General features: G+C 47.5%; 1 protein-coding gene across 1 annotated transcript in view; it reads left to right on the top strand.

Annotated features, from left to right (window-relative positions):
- Window positions 1-22,318, top strand: part of TRRAP (transformation/transcription domain associated protein) — a 280,470-nt gene that overhangs the window by 78,945 nt on the left and 179,207 nt on the right. Inside the window, 7 exon segments of the mRNA XM_060260958.1 lie at window positions 584-705; window positions 814-984; window positions 2,949-3,017; window positions 10,071-10,124; window positions 11,443-11,562; window positions 13,252-13,371; window positions 19,985-20,149. Coding sequence (XP_060116941.1) covers window positions 584-705; window positions 814-984; window positions 2,949-3,017; window positions 10,071-10,124; window positions 11,443-11,562; window positions 13,252-13,371; window positions 19,985-20,149 — 821 coding nt within the window.

Below are 22,318 nucleotides of genomic sequence, written 5' to 3'. Positions count from 1 at the left end.
TGTTAAAGGCGCTTCGGAAACATCTCTCCGTTCCTCCTCCTTTTTCCCCGTTTTCTAAAAGCCCGTTGCTATTGGCAGAATGTGTCAAGCTGTCAATAACCCTGGGAGGAGTCCAAAGAAACACCACAGAAGTTTAAAGCAATACCTCCCCCTTTTGAATTACGTATTTAATAATAATGGCATTCTAATTTACTTACGGCCGGGTTAACAGTTAGGCCAAGGAGGCACCGGCCTATGGGCCCACCACGCCTTTAGGGGCCCCGGGCTGCCTCCTCCCTCCCAGTATTCCCCCTGCTTGCAGCTCTCCCAGCCTGCACGTGCAGCCAGCAACTGAGCTGCTCTTTGCCTGACTTGCCTGGTGCGGCTGCTGCTGGCGTCGTCGCCAAGGTTGCCTCTCTCTGCCTCTCCCCCGGAGCTTTGTCAAAGGGGCTTTTCAGAAGGGGCCTGCAAAAGGGTTGAAATCATTTGCGAGGGACCCCCTGAGATTTCAGCTGCCTAGGTAGGGGCCTCCACAGGGTTTAATCTGGCACTGAATTGACTTGGATTTTCTCCCCCCCACCCCCTCCCTCCCCGTTTTGGGCAGATGCCTTAGCTGCCTGCAATTACTTGCCACAGTCGAGAGAAAAGATCATCGCCGCCCTGTTCAAGGCGCTTAACTCCACCAACAACGAACTCCAAGAGGCGGGAGAAGCTTGTATGAGAAAGGTGGGTGGCTTTAAGTTGACTTGGCTGGAAATGGAAATTGCTGCCATTGCCGGTCCTTGATTTCTCCTCCTCCTCCTTTTTTTTTAAACCCCCCCCCTTCCTCTGCAGTTTTTAGAAGGTGCCACGATCGAAGTCGACCAGATCCACACCCACATGAGGCCGCTGCTCATGATGCTGGGTGACTACCGAAGTTTGACGCTGAACGTCGTGAACCGCCTGACCTCCGTCACCCGGCTCTTCCCGAACTCTTTCAACGACAAGTTCTGTGATCAGATGATGGTACGGACATGCAGCGGTTAAGTGTGCAGACTCTTATCTGGGAGAACCGGGTTTAATTCCCCACTCCTCCACTTGCACCTGCTGGAATGGCCTTGGGTCAGCCAGAGCTCTGGCAGAGGTTGTCCTTGAAAGGGCAGCTGCTGTGAGAGCCCTCTCAGCCCCACCCACCTCACAGGGTGTCTGTTGTGGGGGAGGAAGGGAAAGGAGATTGTAGGCCGCTCTGAGACTGTCCTTGAAAGGACAGCTGCTGTGAGAGCCCTCTCAGCCCCACCCACCTTACAGGGTGTCTGTTGTGCGGGGGGGGGGGGGAAGGGAAAAGAGATTGTGAACCGCTCTGAGACTCTTCGGAGTGGAGGGCAGGATATAAATCCAATATCTTCATCATCTTCTTTCTCTCATGGGCATTGTGAAGGACTGCTGCTGGGGTATGTGGGTGCCTTTTAAGGTCTGCTGGGAGCAGCTGAAGGGAGGGAGTGAGGGCTAGTAGGGGTGGGGGGTGGGAGCCAGCTACAACCAGTTCAACCAGAGAAAAGGGCGGGGTATAAATCTGCAAGTCATCTTAAAAATAGAAATAAAATATACAATAAAATTGTTCATACATTTTACAGCCATTAAAAACCAAGATGCACGTTGATGTTTCTGATTATTCTGATGTTTTTGATTCAGTTATATTAATTCAGTGGGATTGCTGGTGCTGTGGAATAATAATGCCTATTGGGGCCAAAAATCCCAGCTACAAATACAAGTTGGTGGGGTGTGAACTGGCAGAGACTGACCAAGAGAGAGATCTTGGTGTCGTGGTAGATAACTCACTGAAAATGCCAAGACAGTGTGCGATTGCAATAAAAAAGGCCAATGCCATGCTGGGAATTATTAGGAAGGGAATTGAAAACCAATCAGCCGGTATCATAATGCTCCTGTATAAATCGATGGTGCGGTCGCATTTGCAATACTGTGTACGATTCTGGTCACCGCACCTCAAAAAGGATATTATAGCATTGGAAAAAGTCCAGAAAAGGGCAAGTAGAATGATTAAAGGGTTGGAACACTTTCCCTATGAAGAAAGGTTGAAACGCTTGGGGCTCTTTGGCTTGGAGAAACGTTGACTGCGGGGGTGACGTGATAGAGGTTTACAAGATAATGCATGGGATGGAGAAAGTAGAGAAAGAAGTCCTTTTCTCCCTTTCTCACAAAGAACTCGTGGGCATTCGATGAAATTGCTGAGCGGTCGGGTTAGAACAGATAAAAGGAAGTACTTCTTCACCCAAAGGGTGATTAACGTGTGGAATTGACTGCCACAGGAGGTGGTGGCAGCTACAAGCATAGCCAGCTTCAAGAGGGGGTTGGATAAAAATATGGAGCAGAGGCTAGCCACAGTGTGTGTGTGCGCGTATATATATATATATATATATATATATATATATATATATATATATATATATATATATATTTGGCCACTGTGTGACACAGTGTTGGACTGGATGGGCCATTGGCCTGATCCAACATGGCTTCTCTTATGTTCTTAATAGCCACCTCCCTTATGTTCTTAATCCCTGGCATCTGCACTTTAAAAAATCAGGTGCTTGGTGACACGGAAGCTTGAGACCCTAAAAAGTCACTGCCGGTCAGAGTAGATTCTGGGGGACAAGTTTTCTGATTCGGCATAAGGGAGCTTCATGGGTATCCTGCTACCTCGACAGCTATAAGAACGGAGGGGGGCGGGGTGGAAATCAAACGCTTCTAAGCCAGAAACCTTCAGTATCAACCAAAAGCAACCATGAGGAAACGCATCACATTATTTTTAATGAATAAAACCAGGGATCACTGAAACGTTCCGGGTCGTCCTGAAAACGTCTTCAAGGCTTGCTGATTGCAAATTCACGATGCACCATGCTTTCCCATTTTTAGCTAACCGACTTCCCAGAGGCAGAAAAATAACTCTAAATGTTTTATTTCCCCTACAGCAACATCTGCGCAAATGGATGGAAGTGGTAGTGATCACCCACAAAGGAGGCCAGAGGAGCGACGGAAATGTAAGTCTAACGGTTCTGCTTCAGAGGCAGCGGAGGCCCAAAATTAACAGGGTATAATGGGAGAGGCACTGTCTGTGTTAGCAAACTGCACACCGGCGTCATGAGCGCTTGTCTCAAGGTAGCTTGTGTGACGGATTGCGAGGAAAGGACCACTTCAGCTGGCAGCCTGCAGAATTGTGCTCGCCCTGGTTGACCATTTTCCTCCCCGTGGGTCCCCACGCTTGGTCCAGAGGATCATCGGCTCCTGAATTTAATTGCGGCGGAAGAGCTTGGTGGGGGGAACCAGTGAGAGATGTTTGCGGTTTCTGATCTCGTTTGGCGGTTCATTAGAAAGTTGGGTGCCTGCAGATGCCACTGTTGAAGCAGTGCTTCCTTCCAAGAGACTTTGATTTGTCTAGGAGGGTCTCCCCATGAAACTTACATGCAAGATCTTCCGTGTCACTTGGAAGCTAATAACGCACGAAGCTGTCGGCCACGTCAGCTTGAGTTCTTGAATGAACACAAGAGTGCCAACAGAATGGGATTGCCGAGAAAAATGAGAAATGTATAGCTTTAAACAGCTGCTTGCTCTTCTCTTTGGATGTCAGTTAAATGCAGAGACTCAGATTGTCACCATAAATGGAAAAGGCTGTTTTCTTCATTGTCAACTAATGGTGCTTAGCTGGGCTTTTTTTTGCAGCAGGAACTCCTTTGCATATAAGGCCGCAAGCCTCTGATGTAGCCAGTCCTCCTGGAGCTTACGGTAGGCCCTGTAAGCTCCAAGAGGATTGGCTACATCACAGTGGGTGTGGCCTAATGTGCAAAGGAGTTCCTGCTACAAAAAAAAAAAAAAGCCCTGGTGTTTAGTATTAACATTTTATTCATACTGTAGTGGGAACAGACTCTCACGCCTAGCTTGGGCAGCCATTGCTAATTTTTTATTTCTGGATTTTTTGTGGCGGGGGCGCACTCCAGCAGGCATTTCCGTAGCACTAGGCCCATTAAATAAATGAGGTAGATCAAGACGGGTCACCGGGTTAGTCTGTCTGTAGCAGTAGAAACGGGTTAGAGTCCAGTAGCATCTTAAAGACAAGCACAGTTTGCGGCAGGGGAGTAGCTTTCGGGAGTCACTGCTCGTCACGAAAGCTCATAACCTGCCATACCCTAAATTTTGTTAGTCTTCAAGGTGCTACTGGTCTCTGACTCTTTCCTACTAAATAAATGAAAACTGTGCAAAACCCCTCCCCCCCCCCCCCAACTCAGACTGGTGGATTTCTGCAGTGCCTCATACAGCGGCACCAATGTGCTCTCATCTGTGAGTCCTGAACATTTACCCTCTCACAAATGTCTTGCGTTTCAGTACTATTTATGTAGAATTTACAGGATAGAAGATTGCCAGGAGGGGGCATGGGGATCCCATTTCAGTCTTCCTAGCTGCCAAGCTATTTTTTTTAAACTCGTTTTGCAAAGCCGCTGTGGGAATTAGAAACAAAAACTCTCTTAATTAGTAAGCTCTTAGAATGGGCATGGTGTCCCTTGATGTCCTACTGCTACACTTGCAGTGTCCCTCGGCCGTTCAGACTCGATCCGTGGCAGGCAAAGCACCATCTGCTGAGTGCTTCTCCGTTCTTGCTTAGGGATCTACAAAGCTGTCTTTGTGCCAGAGTCATTGCTTAATGTCAGAGCCACATAGAATAAATGTCAGATGTTGGAGAGCCGCAAGACATGACCATCAGATGTTTGCGAGTCGGGAGGGAGGAAGGAAGGAAGGAAAATAGGGCAGAGGGGGAAAGAAAACAACTTTAAAAGCCACTGGCTGGCTTGTCTTACAGAAGTGATTTAAAGAGAGAAATGCCTTCTCCAAGCTGGCTAACAGGGCGGTGGGAGCTTCAAGACCCAGATAATATTTGCGAAAGAGCCACATGTGGCTCCCAAGCCATAGTTTGGCCACCCCTGCTATATACAATACTGTTAAAACTACCTGTAATCTATAAAAGCACCTGCCACTGTTGACTAGATAATTGGGACGTTATGGAATGTTCACATATATTCCAGCTGGGAAGGCTGAAGAGTCTGCAGTGGGGTAGGAAGCAAAGAGGCTTATTCATATGACAAAGTGGAGACCATACAGCATATGAATATATGCAGGGGTGGCCAGCGGTAGCTCTCCAGATGTTTTTTTTGTCTACAACTCCCATCAGCCCCAGCCATTGGCCATGCTGGCTGGGGCTGATGGGAGTTGTAGGCAAAAACATCCGGAGAGCTACCGCTGGCCACCCCTGGAATATAGAGTGCCCTGTAAGCAAGTTGAGGGCTAATTTAATCACCCCTTTACTTAAAAATATGGAATTGCTTAATACTAGAGACCTGGTGACATGGCTGCTATCAGATACAAATGACTTTGTCACCGTTTTGGTGGCAAAATCTATAGGAGCGATAATTAAATACCAGGGAAATAACATCAAGCAAGGCCTTTTCTATTTCAGTTTTTTTTTTTAAATTTCCGCTTAAGGTAATAGCTGAATGAGCAGCACTAGATGGATGGATGACTGGATGGATGGATGGATGATTGGTAGGTAGGTAGGCAGGCATAAATTCCGCAGGGCCTGCAAAACCGAGTTATTTCGACAGGCCTTTGGCACTTAAACTGGGAGAGGACTGCCAGCCTGCACTGCTGAGAAATTGGAATCGCTGCAAGTTCCCTGTTGTTGCTTAACAGCACCGTAAGATGCTTTAAAATGGTTTAACTGTATTTCCTGTTTGAAGTTTTAAACGGTTAATTGTATTTATTGTTTGAAGATTTGAACAGACTGGTAGCCGCCCTGAGTCCGCTTGTGGAGAGGGCGGGATATAAATTAAAGGTAATAATAGGTGGATGGATGGATTCATTCCAACTGGGAAAACTGAAGAGTCTGTAGTGGGGTAGGAAACTTAAGAGGTCTGTCCTCTCAGGTCAGCCGGGAACACCCAGATGTCTCGCTTTGGTGGGTACTTACGTGCCACACGCATTTATGGTTGTCTGGAGATGTCCCGTGCCCATCGTGGGAAGATCTGTCTTGGGTCCCTCTAGTTGATCCAGTGGTAACAGATTGATGAGCATTGATCTTTCTCCAAAAAAATCTCTTGGTGGCGATACCAACACTTGTATTAAAAAGGGATTCCCCCCCCCCCCCTGCTGCCTTGAGTGGTGACAATGTGGGCATTACCATCATTTGGAATAACCCAAACACTGCAGGTTGTGCAAGCTGTGTTGTTCCCTTGTCTTGGTTGTTGAGCGGTCCCAGGTCTTTTCCATGCACTGTAGCATTCTTAACTGTTGCCAGTAACTGCGGGGCATTATGACATCGTAAGCATTCACAGTGAGGCTGGGAGTTTGTCTAAAGCAGGGGTGTCAAACTCGTTTGTTACGATGGCCGGATCTGACAAAAAGGAGTCCTTGTCAGGCCGGGCCATGTCAGGCCGTGTGTGTATCTGTTTAAGATTAGGTAGCAGAGATACAAACTTTATAAAGGACACAGACAAACACAATGATTTTTTTTTAAAAAAACGAACTTAAAACATGCTTAAAACATTAGCACTCATTGGTCTTAAAGGTGCTGTCTTTGTAGTTCTCCCATGGGGTCCAGGAAGCTGAGCAAAGGAAGTTCTGGCTCTTTCCTTCCTTCCTTCCTTCCCCAGGGAACCAGGAGGGGGAGGAGCCTCAGCCAATAGAAGGAAGAGATGCTTGACTCAGTAGTGCTGCTGTGTGATTGAGAGAGCCTGGCAAAGGAAGCTATACCTCCTCCCCAAGGGAGGAGCCTCAGCCAATGGAGAAAATAGAGACTTTGCTCTGTAGCGCCTGCGAGATTGAGCAAACCTGGCAAAGCAAGCTATTTACGCAGAAGGAAGCAAGAGAGAGGGAGAAGGAAGCTCCTGACAGGAGCCCTCTAGGGACCTGATTTGGCCTCTGGGCCACATGTTTGAAAACCCCTGGTCAAAGGTAGCTTGTGCAGTATAGGGCAGATATAGACGTTGCCTTGGATTCAGATTAATGTTTCCGTAATTGCAAGGACGTGTTTTCCCTTGGAGTGTGATTTTTCTGCCTCCTGTGGCATCCCAGAATGCCTTGGAAGTGCTGTTCCCGGGGAATAGGAGAACGGAATGTGGGGCCACAGGATGAGTGGAATCAATAAATTCAGAGCGGTAGAATCAGAGAGTTGGAAGGGACCTCCAAGGTCATCTAGTCGAACCCTCTGTACAATGCAGGGAATCCACAAATAGCTCCCTCCCAGAGGTTAAAGGTTATTGCACTGGAATCTGGGAGACGCAGTTCTGAACCCTTGCTCGGCCAGGAAAGCCACACCCTCTCTGCCTAATCTGCCTCACAGAGGTGTTGTGAGCTGGCCTCATTTTGGGCAGGAGCTCACAGGAGCGGAGCTCTGGAACCTCTAAATTTTACTGCGCTCTTTCTTTCTTATCCCCCCCCCCTCCACAAAAATACTTGCTTTGGACTCCATTGTTCAAACCCCATCACAATTTTGCTGAACTCTTTAAGATTTGACATAAGAACATAAGAGAAGCCATGTTGGATCAGGCCAATGGCCCATCCAGTCCAACACTCTGTGTCACACAGTGGCAAAAAAATTTATATATACACACACACTGTGGCTAATAGCTACTGATGGACCTGTGCTCCATATTTTTATCTAAACCCCTCTTGAAGGTGGCTATACTTGTGGCTGCCACCACCTCCTGTGGCAGTGAATTCCACATGTTAATCACCTTTTGGGTGAAGAAGTACTTCCTTTTATCCGTTTTAACCTGTCTGCTCAGCAATTTCATCGAATGCCCACGAGTTCTTGTATTGTGAGAAAGGGAGAAAAGGACTTCTTTCTCTACTTTCTCCATCCCATGCATAATCTTGTGAACCTCTATCATGTCACCCTGCAGTCGACGTTTCTCCAAGCTAAAGAGCCCCAAGCGTTTCAACCTTTCCTCACAGGGAAAGTGCTCCAGCCCTTTAATCATTCCAGTTGCCCTTCTCTGGACTTTCTCCAGTGCTATAATATCCTTTTTGAGGTGCGGCGACCAGAACTGCACACAGTACTCCAAATGAGTCCGCACCATCGACACACACTTTCTAATATTCCACATCCACCACCACCACCCCCCAAAATGGGAAAATAACCAAAACATATAAAGCAGACAGATGGATCATCGTGCCGCTATGGTCACTTAGGAGAAAGTCATTTAAAAAGTATGATGGGAGTAAGGTTTTATTATGACAGTTACAGTTCAAGAGCATTTTAAGGTAGATGCTGAGCTGATATAATCAAGTACACTTTCCGGTAATGTCAGGGGCATGTGGCATGTGCGAGTGAGTGGTGCTAATGCTCCGGCACCTCTTTTTCTATGACGTGACCATTGGTCGGGAGGATGCAACGGGTAGTGATGTAAGGTGCTTTGGATCCTCCTATGGGTATTAGTTAAATAAACAAACAAAGTTGTGTTCCACAGGCAGAAATCTTTTGTGTCTGGGGAAACGCTGGACGGAAAGGACTGTTCCCCAAATAACGACTGCTACAGTTCTTTCCATAAGACCCCTGACTTAAGCTTTCTTCCTTGCTAGCAAATGCTGTAATTATACATCACAGGCAGGGAGGGAGGCTTGCTATGAGAAGGGTACCAGGAAAGGTGTGTGATGGGTCAACGTAATCCTAAAAACGCTTTCTTGGGAGTAAGTCCCATTGAATAGACCTCAGTTTGGATTCCGAGTAAACCTACTTAGGGTTGGCTCTCTGCGTAGCAAGCTGGTCGGGGGAATGGTTTTTAAATCAAGGACAAGCAGTATTTACCCACAGTTCCTCATTTACTTCTTTGAACCACTTTTGTTGAGTATTACTTTGCCCTTCCTCCAAAAAGCCCAGAGCGGCAGACGTTCCTCCTCCATTTCAGCCTCTCAGTGACCAACCTGCAAGGTTAGGCTGAGAGGTTGGCCAGGGAGCTCTGGTCAGCTAAGTCAGGATTTGAACCTGTCCCATACTATCCCTCAAGCAGGAACTTGTGCTGTCTTCAGTTGCTTTCTCCATCGAAGGAAGTTTGTTTTGGGCGGCAGGGACTAAGTGGTGTGTTTTCTAGGAGAGCACCTCCTCTCCAAGTTCTTGGTATCCTCTGACACACTCACTAGATTCTTAAGCAATAGTAAGTTAAGATCAAGGGCTACCAGTAGGGTTGGGAGTGGGGACCAGGGGTATGTGTGTTGGTTGTGCTTCTGTGTCACTTCCTAGGAAAACCTGGAAATGACATAAGGTAACTCTAGGAATTGCTGGAAACTCTATGGTAAAACTGGTCCTGTGTTCTCTCTCTGCCCCCCCCCCAAACCAGGAAGTGATGTAGAAATGAAGCCGGCATTTTTTTGTCCCACCACTGCTTGGAATGTTGGTGGTCAACTAAAGTTTAAGTCACAATAAGAAGACTATCGACCAAGTGAATATATGGCTCTCAAAATCAGGGTTCCTTTCCTCCTCTACCACTTCCCCAACTCTTAACTAAGTTTTCATTATTTCAGAGTAATCTTTTATTTTTTTTTTAATGATCGCTTTTACTTACTGGGGGGGGAGGTGTTACCCCAAACCAGGAAATTCTTTGTAGCTTGATATGTTTGTCTATTTATAAGGTGGTTTTGTTCCCTCTTCCCCAATGCACCTCTTCTTTTCCAATCAATGATGCTCCTTAGGTTCAAATGTGGATCCCCCCCCCCCCGAAGGCATGTAGTTGTTTCCCAAAATATCGTCTTGAAGCCCCTGCATCGAGCGGATCAGTTCTGCCGTATCCCTGAAGGGTTCTTCTACACCCCCGTCCCAGTTTGGTTGTTGCTGTCTCTGTGGGGGTTGCCCGTCTCCCGAGATACTTGACTTGAATGCTTCTTCTTTGCTTGTCTTGTTCATGGCTAATATATCTATCTATATTTCTTATGTGCAAATTTAAGAAAAAAAAATGGGAAGTTGAATGTAAATCGTGTGCGTGTGCGTGTATCCGTGCGCGCAAAGAGAAAGAAAAGCAACAAAAAAAGACACTTTTCCTCCATATCCTCAGGAGAGCATTTCCGAGTGCGGGAGATGTTCCTTGCCTCCCTTCGGTCAGTTTGAGGTGAGAACAAATAACCCTACTAAAAGTCAGTCTGTTGACTGCAATCCAAAAGAATAGTATCTACACTTTTTTTTCCCTTCTCCCTTTTTTATTGCATTTATGTTTTGGGGGTTTTTTGTTTGGTTTCTTTTTTTTTTTTTGGTGTTCATGCTGTGGAGTTTCGTTGTTTTTTTTTGTGTGTGTTTTTGGTTCAGCCTGCTGTGGAAGGGGTAGAGGTGAGACTTTTCTGTCAGCGGAAGTGACCATGAGGGTGTTTTTTTTGTCCGTCTGTTTTTTGTCTCTCCCTCCCTCTCTCTCTCGCTTTTCATTTGGTTTTCTTTCCTTGCTATGGTTTGTGATAGCTGTGTGTTTTGTTCATGTGAACGGGCGACGTGCATTGGAGTGCAGTGCCGTGACATGTCTTATGTCTGTCTGTGGCAGAGTGCTGTGAGTAACCTACTGCTATGACCTGTGAAGGATTCTGAAGCATGTTTCCCCTCCCCCTGTTAAATTTAGTGGATTTGGGAGTGTTTGGAGCTGCTCAATGTAAAAAGGAGATTAATTTTCAGCAGGGTTGAAAGGACTATCAGAGACCCTTTGCCTAGGGATCTTTTTCGGTAACTATCCATTTGGCCAAAATTTAGGGAATGCCATATATATATATACTCTCATCGTATTTAGTGTTTCTGTGTATGAGCTGTGTCCCACCCCCCTCCGTTTATGGTGCTCATTGTAACCTGACACAGGGAATTGTCCAAGCAGGCCGGTAGATACAGAGACACAGGCAAGCCAATGGATAATTATTACCAGGGCTTTCTTTGTAGCAGGAACTCCTTTGCATATTAGATCACACCCCCTTTATTTAGCCAGTCCCCCCAAGAGCTTACAGGGCCTTTTGTAAATGCCAGGAGGATTGGCTACATCGGGAGGAGGGGGGGTGGCCTAATATGCAAAGGCGTTCCAGCTACAAAAAAAGCCCTGATTATTATCTTTATTGATTGGCGGGGCAGAGTTGAATTTTTAGAGCCACACGGCAGCTTCAGGACTGGAGATTGGAGGCTTTGAACAGAACTCTTCCGGTATTAGTTTTTCGCTCTGGACGCACTTCAGCATCAGCAGCTTTGGGCTTTGAACTGAGTCATAGTTTGCTAAACTCAGCACTGGAGTTCTGTGTAATTCTCCCGTCTCCCCTATTGTCATACCATTTTAAAGAAATCCCCCTCTGCCTCAACCAACCCTTTAAAATGCCGCTGCCGAAACGCACTAAATGATCTAGCAAAACCAAAGCCATGTCTTAGGTAAGTAGCTGCGAGCTGATGTCTTTGCATTTCGCCGGCAGGAAATGAAGATCTGTTCGGCCATTATAAACCTCTTCCACCTGATCCCGGCTGCCCCTCAGACTTTGGTCAAGCCCCTGCTGGAGGTGGTGATGAAGACAGAAAGGGCCATGTTGATAGAGGTAATATGTGTGTGTGGGGGGGCTCAGTTGCCGGATTAGAATTTGCAAAGAGATTTATGCGAAAATCACCGGTGTTGTACAAAATTCTATAGAATCCTAGAGTCGGAAGGGGCCTCCAGGGTCGTCTAGTCCAGTCCCCCTGCACAGTGCAGGCGAACTCACAAATACCTCCCCCATTGTCACAACACATTTTCGCATGGTGCTCCGTAACACCGCCACGTAGTCAATTTCAGTCTTTGACTTGCGGAAGTCCCGCTGCTGGTGAAGACTGGAAAAAGGAGTTAAAAAACCAGTGGATTCTCCGTTACAAATTTGTAAATTGTGCAGTGGTGTTATGTAGCACGTTGTGAAAAGATATATTTTTGTACAACACTGGTGATTTTTGCATACATATTTGTGTATCAGTTCATTCAGTTTAGTGTCATAAATTTTCAGCCGCGAGTTCTCTTATTTGTGTGGTCGCTTAGTCATTCCGTGGCTTCCTCTTGCTCAGGTTCGAGATGAGAATTGCATGCATCAGCGTTATCTTTCAGACCCCCCTCATGATAGATTGTGGGGTGCAGCAAGGGGCAGTGCTCTCTCCGATGTTATTTAACATCTACATGCGCCCCCTTGCCCAGATTTCCCGGAGGTATGGGCTTGGGTGTCACCAATATGCAGATGACACCCAGCTCTATCTACTAATGGACGGTCGGCCTGACTGCGTCCCAAAAAATCTGGACCTAGCGTTGCAAGCCGTGGCAGGTTGGCTCAGGCTGAGTAGGTTGAAGCTGAATCCAACGAAGACAGAGGTCCTTTGCTTGGGTCATGGCGTTCTAGGAAGAGAAATCCCCCTTCCGGTTTTTGACGGTGCGCCACTGAAAGCGGCGCACAGGGTCAAAAGCTTGGGGGTTCTACTGGAGCCTTCCTTGTCAATGGAAGCCCAGATAGCAGCCACTGCCAAATCTGCATTTTTCCACCTTAGACGGGCAAGGCAGCTGGCCCCCTTCCTGGAGCGTCATGACTTAGCAACAGTGATCCATGCAATGGTTATTAGGGCTCCTGAAGTGGGAACACATATGACCGGGGCTGCGTGAGCTGCACTGGCTGCCAGTTGTATACCGGGTTCATTACAAAGTGCTGGTCATTACCTTTAAAGCCCTATATGGTTGAGGGCCTGCCTACCTTAGGGACCGTCTCTCCCCGTATGTGCCCCAAAGAGTACTGAGATCAGGTGGAAAGAACTGGTTGACAATCCCTGGGCCGAAGGAGGCCAAACTGAAGAGAACACGTGAACGGGCCTTTTCGATCGTAGCTCCACACTGGTGAAGTGCGGGCCCTGCAGAGTCTTGACCAATTCTGTAGGTCCTGCAAGACTACTCTTTTTCAAATGGCCTTTGCTTAAATGAAGATTTAATGTAGACCTGCTGTAGACATAATCTACTATATCCAGCCACCAAACCTACTGAGGAAAATATCTGATATGTAGCACCACAAATGTTAATTTTAATTGTAAATGATGGTTTTAATTATGATGGTTTTATTTAATGAACTATGTGCTGTATTGTACTGATGTTTTTATATTGCAAATTGTAATTTTTATATGTTGTAAGCCGCCCTGAGCCTGCTTCGGCAGGGAGGGTGGGATATAAATAAAATATATTATTATTATTATTTCATACAAAGGCTGTTTTTCTCCATTTCCTGCAGGCTGGCAGCCCATTCCGAGAACCCCTCATTAAGTTTCTGACACGTCATCCCTCCCAGACGGTGGAGCTATTTATGATGGAAGCCACTTTGAATGACCCACAGTGGAGCAGAATGTTCATGGTAATTTGAGGGGAGGCGGCCTTCTAGAGCAAGGGTGGCCAGACTTGCGAAGTGTGAAGAGCCACACCGAATAAACATTACATGTTTGTGAGCCGCAAGACATAAACACCAGATGTTGAGAGTCACAAGACGGGAAGGAAGGTGGAAAGAAAACAAATATATGGGAAGAGGGAGGAAGAAGTAGAAAGAAAGCAGCTTTAAATGCATTCCAAGCTGCCAGCTGGCTTAGCTTGGAGAAGTGATTTAAAGAGAGAAACTCCTTCTCCGAGCTGGCGATTGGGGCAGTGGGGGCTTCAAGAGCCACACGATATTTTTCGAAAGAGCCACAGATGGCTTCTTAGCCACAGTTTGGCCACCCCTGTTCTAGAGGGTAGTCGCTGATCAAGGCGTTTATGGGGTGGCACAAGGGTCATTTGCCCAGTTCGATGGTTAAGAGCAACCTCTTGGAGTCCGTGGATGGCTTTGGAATTTTGAGACAGGTGATAAGTGCCACCCTGAAATGGCTCCCTCTGGAGGCAGAGCCCATTCCGAAATGGCTGCCACAAGAGGCGGAGCCAAACACAATACCTCCTTCTTTGCTTTTCTCAATAAGAGAAATAAGTGGAATGAAGGAAAGCCCCAAGGGAATAAGAAGAAGGAAAGTATGAAGGAAGACTGGAAGGATGCTTACTTGGCCTTCCCACCCTCCAGTGGCTGTGACTGTTATTGGCTCCATGGACAACCTTTTCATTTGAATGAGAGCAGCCAATAACAAGCCTTGCCTTGCAAAGGCCACTCCCACTTTCTGAAAAGCTCTGCAGGTGCCTGGGGGGATACTGGTGAGCACTGTAGGAGAATTCTGGAGCCACTGTCGTCCTGAGAACATGAGTAACATCTGATTTGTTAGCACCAACTGTAGATTGTTTTAACTTGTACTGCTAAACGGTTTTATTGATTTTATGACTGCAATCATAGTTTACTATGCAATCATAGTTTACTATGATTTGATGTAAGCCACCCTGAGCCCGCCTCGACGGGGAGGGCAAGGTATAAATCGGATTAAACATTAACATAAACCCACGGGCACAATTTGGGGGGGGGGCAGGTTAAGGGCCAGCAGGGGGGAGTCATGCCCTACCCTCCAAGGCACATGCCCCTTTCCCCTTCCAGGTTTCACTGTTGTTATTTCTGCACTATTGCTATTTATTTAATGACGTTGTCTACCGTCTGCCTTTCTCACTGAAAACCTTAATTCAAACACAACAGGATGGGACACGCCGTAAGCAGTGCAGTGTGGTTTGGATTGCAGAAATGAGAAAACAAGCAGAAATCGAGCTATATGAAGAATAACCTCTTAGATACAGTGTTTGGAAGCAGAAATTACATAGCAGAAGCACAGATACAGACAGTGCACTGTAACATAGCCACTCTCTTAAGCTTGCTAAGTCTTCATTGCACTAATGGGGGCTTTAGGTTCAAACACTTATGTTCAAATTCTGGTTAGTGGCAAACACTGGCTAGCATTAACCTCAATTAAGTTCGGTGCTGTTGTTAGCATGAGTTATGCAGAGGGGAGGGATGGAAGTTCATGCTGTTTTAGATGAGGGAAGACGGTAAGAACATAACAACATAAGAGAAGCCATGTTGGAGCAGGCCAACGGCCCATCCAGTCCAACTCTCTGTATCACACAGTGGCCAATATATATACACATACACACACTGGCTAATAGCCACTGATGGACCTCTGCTCCATATTTTTATCCAATCCTCTCTTGAAGCTGGCTATGCTTGTAGCCGCCGCCACCTCCTGTGGCAGTGAATTCCACATGTTAACCACACTTTGGGCGAAGAAGGACTTCCTTTTATCCGTTCTAACCCGACTGCTCAGCAATTTCATTGAATGCCCACGAGTTCTTGTATTGTGAGAAAGGGAGAAAGGTACTTTCTCTACCTTCTCCATCCCATGCATTATCTTGTAATGTGAGTATGTGAGTGTTAACGTACCCACTGGCCCCCAAAGGGCTAACAGTTACATTGCCTGTATCTGCTAGTTACTTGCACCCTCCAGGTAATGCGGTGTGTTGAACATTAACTTAAGAATAGAAGAAGAGCCCTGCTGGATCAGACCAATGAGGGTCCATGTAGTCCAGCCTCCTGTCTCCCACAGTGACCAATCAGTTCCTCTGGAGAGTCAACCCCAGGGCCTTCCTGTGATGTTGCCTTCTGACTCTGAGATTCAGAAGATCAGTGCTTCTGAATGTGGAGTTTTCCTTCAGCCACCATGCCTAGTAGCCGCTAAGAGACCTGTCCCCTTTTGAAGCTGTTTATCCCCATGGTCATCGCTACATTCTCTGGCAGCAAGTTCTGCGTTTTAATCAACCTCTGCGGAAAGTAGTGTTTCCTTCTGTCCTCCTTGAACCTACTGGCCATCAGTTTCATTGGATGCCCTCGAGTTCTAGTCTTTGGGGAGAGGAAGAAAAAGTTCTCTTTGTCATCCCTCTCCACCTCATGCATAATTTTATAAACCTCTGCCACATCCCCTCTTGGATTGGTGTAGTGGTTAAGTGCGTGGACTCTGAGAGAACCGGGTTTGATTCTGCACTCCTCCACTTGCAGCTGCTGGAATGGCCTCGGGTCAGCCATAGCTCTGGCAGAGGTTGTCCTTGTTGGAGCAAGAATCTACATAAACCCAGTCTGACAGCTACAGTATGACAGCTGGTGATCTAGCTGCCAGGCTAGGTCACAGTGACCTGATCAGCAGACCGGCTTGAGCCGGCAGAAGCCAAGTGATGCAATCTGCTGAGTCAGCACGGCCAGGATTGGCTGCTTGGACTATATATGATCTGTGTGTGCATCACACAGGTCTCTCCCTGTGAGATGGTGGTTAGGCGAAGCACTTTGTCCGTGGAGGTGATATTGTATAGACTGCACAAGAGAGCACTTGTTGTGTATATATGTTAATACACCTTTTGGCACTAGTTGCACGTGTCTGCCTGGTTTTCTTTCCTGAAGCCCTGTGTCGGGCAAGTCATCTCCCTCACTCTGCTACTCCCGCTCCGACAGGGTTATGGGCCCAGCACGCTTCCGCTGCGCGGAGGAGAGAGTTGAGAGTTGAGCTGACTGTGAGTTTGGAAAGAGCCGGAGGCGAGGAACGCCGGTGAAGGACACAGAAGCACCACCGTTCTCTGTTTGAGAGCCAGAGGGACGTCGGCAGCCAGCCGTGAGGAGGAGTCGGCACGATGGCTCAGCAACAGCTTGGAGTAGCCGTTGAGAAGCTCACCTCAGCCAACTACGCGGTGTGGAGCCTGAGAATGCAACACTACCTCAAGCGTGAAGGGCAATGGCTGTTCGTGAGTAACCCCCCTGCTGACTTATCTCCTGCCGAGACTGTGTTATCGGATAAGGCACTGGCCAACATAGTGCTATCTATAGGAGATGACCAGCTGGTTTATGTGCGAGGGAAGGACACTCCCAAGGCTGCCTGGGACGCGTTGAGTGCGGTGCATGTTAGCACCACTGCTGGTTCCCTCATGGCCTTGACAAGGAGGATGTTCCGCACCGTTATGCCGGCTGGAGGGTGTGTGAAAGATCACATCAAACGGCTAACGGACTGTTTCGTTGAGCTGGAGGCAAGAGGCAAGACTGTAGCTCCAGACGACAGAGTGTACATTTTGCTGTCGTCGTTGCCACCTGAGTACACTCCCCTGATAACTTCTCTGGAGACGGTGGACGTAGCGACCCTGACCATGGAATACGTCTGTGCCCACCTGCTTGACTTCCAAGAGAGAATTGCGGCCGTGAGCTGTCCGGGGGTGTCGGCCGGGCAGCGTGCTGTTATCGGTGTGTCCGGGAAGACAGCCAAGAATGAGCCAGCTTTTGCTGCTGGCAGGCGTCCGAAGGTGGAGGAAGTGGAGCCGACTGCGTTTGCAGTCCGTCGCTGCTATGGATGCGGGTCGTCGCAGCACCTGCTCCGAGCTTGCCCTGAGAGGGAGAAGAGGCGGGGGCGTGTGCGGCGAGAGCGGAGGACCGCCAGCCCGTGTGAGGAAGCAACCCGGCTGGTCACGTCTGCAGTAGAGAGCACAGGGTCTGCTTGGATTTTAGACTCCGGGGCAACGAGCCATCTCTGCTGCGAGAAGGAGTTGTTGAAAAACATTGACAGTCCTGAGCATAAGTATGTGAGATTGGCTGATGGGACCACTGCCAATTCTGTTTGCTCAGGCAATGTGGAATTTCCTGCACTGAAATGTATGTTGCAAAATGTGTTGTATGTACCCTCACTGCAGTCTAACCTGTTGAGTGTTAGCACACTGTTTGACCAGGGATACCAGGTGAGATTTGAGAAAACCTGCTGCAAAATCCTGGGAGGTGGGGGAAAGTTGCTTGTGACAGGAAAGAGGGAAGGTAAACTGTATGTGGTCCAGAGTGATTGTGCCCAGGTGGCTCAGGTGTCGAATGAGCCTGTGCACAATAATTGTATACATTTGCTCCATAGGAGACTTGGGCACTGCGGATTTAGGGCGTTAAAGAAAACCCTGGAGCTTGTGCCTAGTTTGAAAGTAAATCCTTGCAAATGTTACTTGGATTGCCAGGTCTGCAAGAAGACCAAAAGCAAGGCGTGTGCTGTTGCTAAAGAAAGCTCAAGGGAAAGCACACGAGCCCTGGAACTAGTCCATTTAGACGTTATTGGCCCATTGCCAAAGAGTCTGTCGGGGAGGAGATACTGCTTGGTGGCCACCGACGACCACACGAGGTACGCGTGGGTTTTCACCATGGTGCATAAGTCTGAGGTGTATAAGACATTCACCAAGTGGGTCAAAGCAGTGGAGAGACAATTAGGGGTTAATCTCCTGGCTGTACAAACCGACAGAGGGGGGGAATTCTTATCTAACCAGATGAAACGTTGGCTGGAGAACAAGGGCATTGCCCACCGTCTGACGAACCCGGCAACGCCCCGAGAAAATGGGCATGGGGCTGTATTGCAGAATGTGATGTATTGCATGTTAGAGGATGCACAACTGCCAATGACCTATTGGGCAGAAACCATACATGCAGCTGTTTTTTTGCAAAATAGGGTTTGGTGTAATACTGTGAAAAATGTGCCTTACAGGTTACTGTTGAACAAGACCCCAGATTTGAGTTCTTTAAAAGTCTTTGGGTCACGGGCTCGGGTTGGCATCCACTCCACGAGTAGCGGGGAGGGGGATGTCCGGGCAGAGAGCCTAATTTTTCTGGGCTACAAGCCAAGGGCCAGGTGTTATCGTTTCTGCAATAGCAAACGCAAGATAACACTTAGTAAGAGTGCCCAGTTCAATGAAGAAAGCAGCTGGCCAAGGTTGCACTCCTTGCAGAAACAATTTGTCCTGCTGCCAAGTAGCGATAACGATGTTGGAGCGCAGCCCAGAACTCCAGCCCAGGAGGTGGCACCCAGTGGGGCTGGAGAAGGTGAGCCGAATGCTGGCACAGAGCCCGACGAGCAGAGTCAGGAGGCAGAGCCTCAAATGCAGGAACTGGAGGTAAAGTGTGAGAGTCAGGAGGTTCAACACCCAATTACAGGGGCAGAGCAACCAGCCCAGGAGGTGGGAACAGAGCAACCCGAAGAAGACAAAGCTGGTCCAAGCACAGGGCCACGGGTGTCTGCCAGGTCCACCAAAGGCCAACGTCCCGCTAGGTACAAGTGTCCCTATGTCACTCTGACTGTCAATCCAGACCCACCCGGATTTGAGGAAATGTTAAAAGAAAAGGCTAAGAAATGGAAAGCCTGGGTGGCAGAGTGCGAGGCAAGGGAGAAGGAGGCTGAAGCCAAGCGTCTGAAAGAGCTGGCTGAACAGGAACACGATGATGTGTTTTACAATCATGATGAGTTCCTGAACGAATTCCGGAAAGGGTTCCGAGCTACGTAAATATGAACTGTAATGTTGCTGGTGGACATGTATGTAAACTGTGTAAAGTGTTTTGGTGCACTGGGTTTAAATAGATTAGGAGGTGTGTTGGAGCAAGAATCTACATAAACCCAGTCTGACAGCTACAGTATGACAGCTGGTGATCTAGCTGCCAGGCTAGGTCACAGTGACCTGATCAGCAGACCGGCTTGAGCCGGCAGAAGCCAAGTGATGCAATCTGCTGAGTCAGCACGGCCAGGATTGGCTGCTTGGACTATATATGATCTGTGTGTGCATCACACAGGTCTCTCCCTGTGAGATGGTGGTTAGGCGAAGCACTTTGTCCGTGGAGGTGATATTGTATAGACTGCACAAGAGAGCACTTGTTGTGTATATATGTTAATACACCTTTTGGCACTAGTTGCACGTGTCTGCCTGGTTTTCTTTCCTGAAGCCCTGTGTCGGGCAAGTCATCTCCCTCACTCTGCTACTCCCGCTCCGACAGTCCTTGAAAGGGCAGCTGCTGTGAGAGTTCTCTCAGCCCCGCCCACCACACAGGGTGTCTGTTGTGGGGTGTGTGGGGGGGGAGGTAAAGGAGACTCTAAGATTCAGAGTATAGGGCGGGATATAAATCCAATATCATTTTCTTCTCTTTTCTAAACTGAAAAGTCTTAGACTCTTCAGCCTTTCCTTATGTGCGCAAAGGTGTGTTGCTAGCGGATTATTCTCCTGATTCAGTCTCTTGCCCTCCCCAGAGCTTTTTAAAGCACAAAGATGCAAAACCCCTGCGCGACGTTTTGGCAGCAAATCCAAACCGGTTCATCACCTTGCTTTTACCTGGTGGTACCCAAGCGGCAGTCAGACCTGGCTCGCCCAGCACCAGCACCATGCGTCTCGACCTCCAGTTCCAAGCGACCAAGGTATGCCGTTCCTGCCGCTAAACGGTTGCCCCAGAGAGTCCTCCTTTGTTTTGATTGTGCATTTGTGAGATCTGTACACGCACTCCCCCCGCAGCAAATTCAAAATGTATTTATCTGCATTATAGTTTGCCTTTCTCACAGAGATTCAGGCAGAATGACTCAAGGTGAGCCTGTACAGTCTGTAATGTGGGACATTAAATAAGCAGTGCGATAGGATTGCAGAAGTCTGAAGCCACCTGGAAATCTAACCAGTAGAACTGAAGCCCATTTTGACATATTACTGTTTTATTGCTTTCTCATGCTCGTGCTACTCAGATCAAAGGTTTGCCCTATTTGTTAATTTTAGTGTTCTGCCGTTGGATCTTAAATTTGTACCATTTTGCATTCTAAACCACTGCCTACCAGATAACTTTACTATTCTGTCATTGGAGCTTAAATTTGTGCCATTTTTGCATTCTGAGCCACTGCCTACCAGGTATGTGCGGCTCTGCTCACTGTGCTGGATTCCTTGTCTGACGAAGTGTGCTTCTAGCACACGAAAGCTCATGTTCTGAATAAAACTAAGTTGGTCTTAAAGGTGTGGCTTGTCTACTGCTTTGTTCTACTACTTCAGACCAACACGGCTGCCCCCCTGGATCTGAACCATAGCAAAAGTATTAACCAAATGGGTAACTGCATTAGTCTGTCTAGAGCAGTAGAAAAGAGCCAAGTGTCCAGCAGCACCTTTAAAACTAACAAGATTTGCGGCAGGGGAGGAGCTTTTGTGAGTCACCACTCACTTCTTTGGATGCCTATATCTGAAGAAGGGAGCAGTGACTCACAGAAGCTCACACCCTGCCAAAAGTTTTTTGTTAGCCTTTAAGGTGCTACTGGACTCCTTCTCTTTTCTGCTGTAAGTGTTAATGTTTCACATTAAATGGTGCAAAATTTACGTAGTAGGATTGCTTCTACATACAGCTAGAGGTGTAGAATTTCCAGAACTTTTGAAGCTGTGGAAACAAACACTTTTTTTTTTTTCTGGGGAGAAAAACCAGAAATTTTGGGGAAAACTGAATTATGTTCAATACTTACTCTCCTACCTCAGAGCTTTGTGGTGCAGAGTGGTAAACTGCAGTATTGCAGTCCAAGCTCTGCTCACGACCTGAGTTTGATCCCGGTGGAAGCTGGGTTCAGGTAGCCAGCTCGAGGTTGGCTCAGCCTTCCATCCTTCCGAGGTCGGTAAAATGAGTACCCAGCTTGCTGGGGAGGGGGAAAGTGTAGATGACTGGGGAAGGCAATGGCAAAGCACCCCATAGAAAGTCTGCTGTGGAAACGTCGTGATGCGACATCACCCCAGACAGGAGCTTGCACAGGGGACTACCTTTATCTTTACTGTCCTATCAAACCAAAATTTTACTAACATCAACTGCATCACTTTTAACAGCATATAACTCTGAAATACTGGGCTCATTTGAAATGATAAAATATTTCATAGAGTTTTTTTCAGTACTCCCCCAAAGTTCTGATTTTTCCATTGGAAAAATTGGGGGTAGGGGAAGCCCTCGGGGGGGGGGGGGGGGAAGCAGGAAAAATGGCTTTTCCCCCTGAATATTTCTGTTTTCCCCCCAGTCACTAATCATGTATTCAGATAACTTTGTGAACTGTTTTGTAACATAACAAAATAGGAGTCGATTGCACCTTTAAGACCAACTTAGTTTTATTCAGCACGTAAGCTTTCATGCGCATGCACACTTTTTCAGACGAGGAATGAGGTACAGTAAGCAGAGCCACACATAGCTGGTTGGGTTTGGAATGCCAAGTGGTACAAAGTTAAAATCCAATAGCAGAATAGTAAAATTGACGAATTCAGAAAACCTTTGATCTGGGTTGCATTAGCGTGGGAAACCATAAAACAGTAACATGTCAGAATGTGAGACTGCCTGTTAATTATTCTATTGCTAATAAACCTGGGTCAAAAAGAAGGCATTTCTTTCCAAGCCCTGTAGTACCTTAAAAAGGTAAAGGTAGAGTCCCCTGTGCGAGCACCAGTCGTTTCCAACTCTGGGGTGACGTTGCTTTCATAACATTGTCAGGGCAGACTTTTCAAGGGGTGGTTTGCCATTGCCTTCCCCAATAAGCTGGGTCCTCATTTTACCGACCTCGGAAGGATGGAAGGCTGAGCCAACCTCG

This window comes from Heteronotia binoei, chromosome 20, assembly GCF_032191835.1.
Source record: "Heteronotia binoei isolate CCM8104 ecotype False Entrance Well chromosome 20, APGP_CSIRO_Hbin_v1, whole genome shotgun sequence".
Taxonomy (NCBI): Eukaryota; Metazoa; Chordata; class Lepidosauria; order Squamata; family Gekkonidae; genus Heteronotia; species Heteronotia binoei.
The sequence above is the reverse complement of the archived record's forward strand: the minus strand, read 5'-3'. Positions and strand labels throughout refer to the sequence as shown.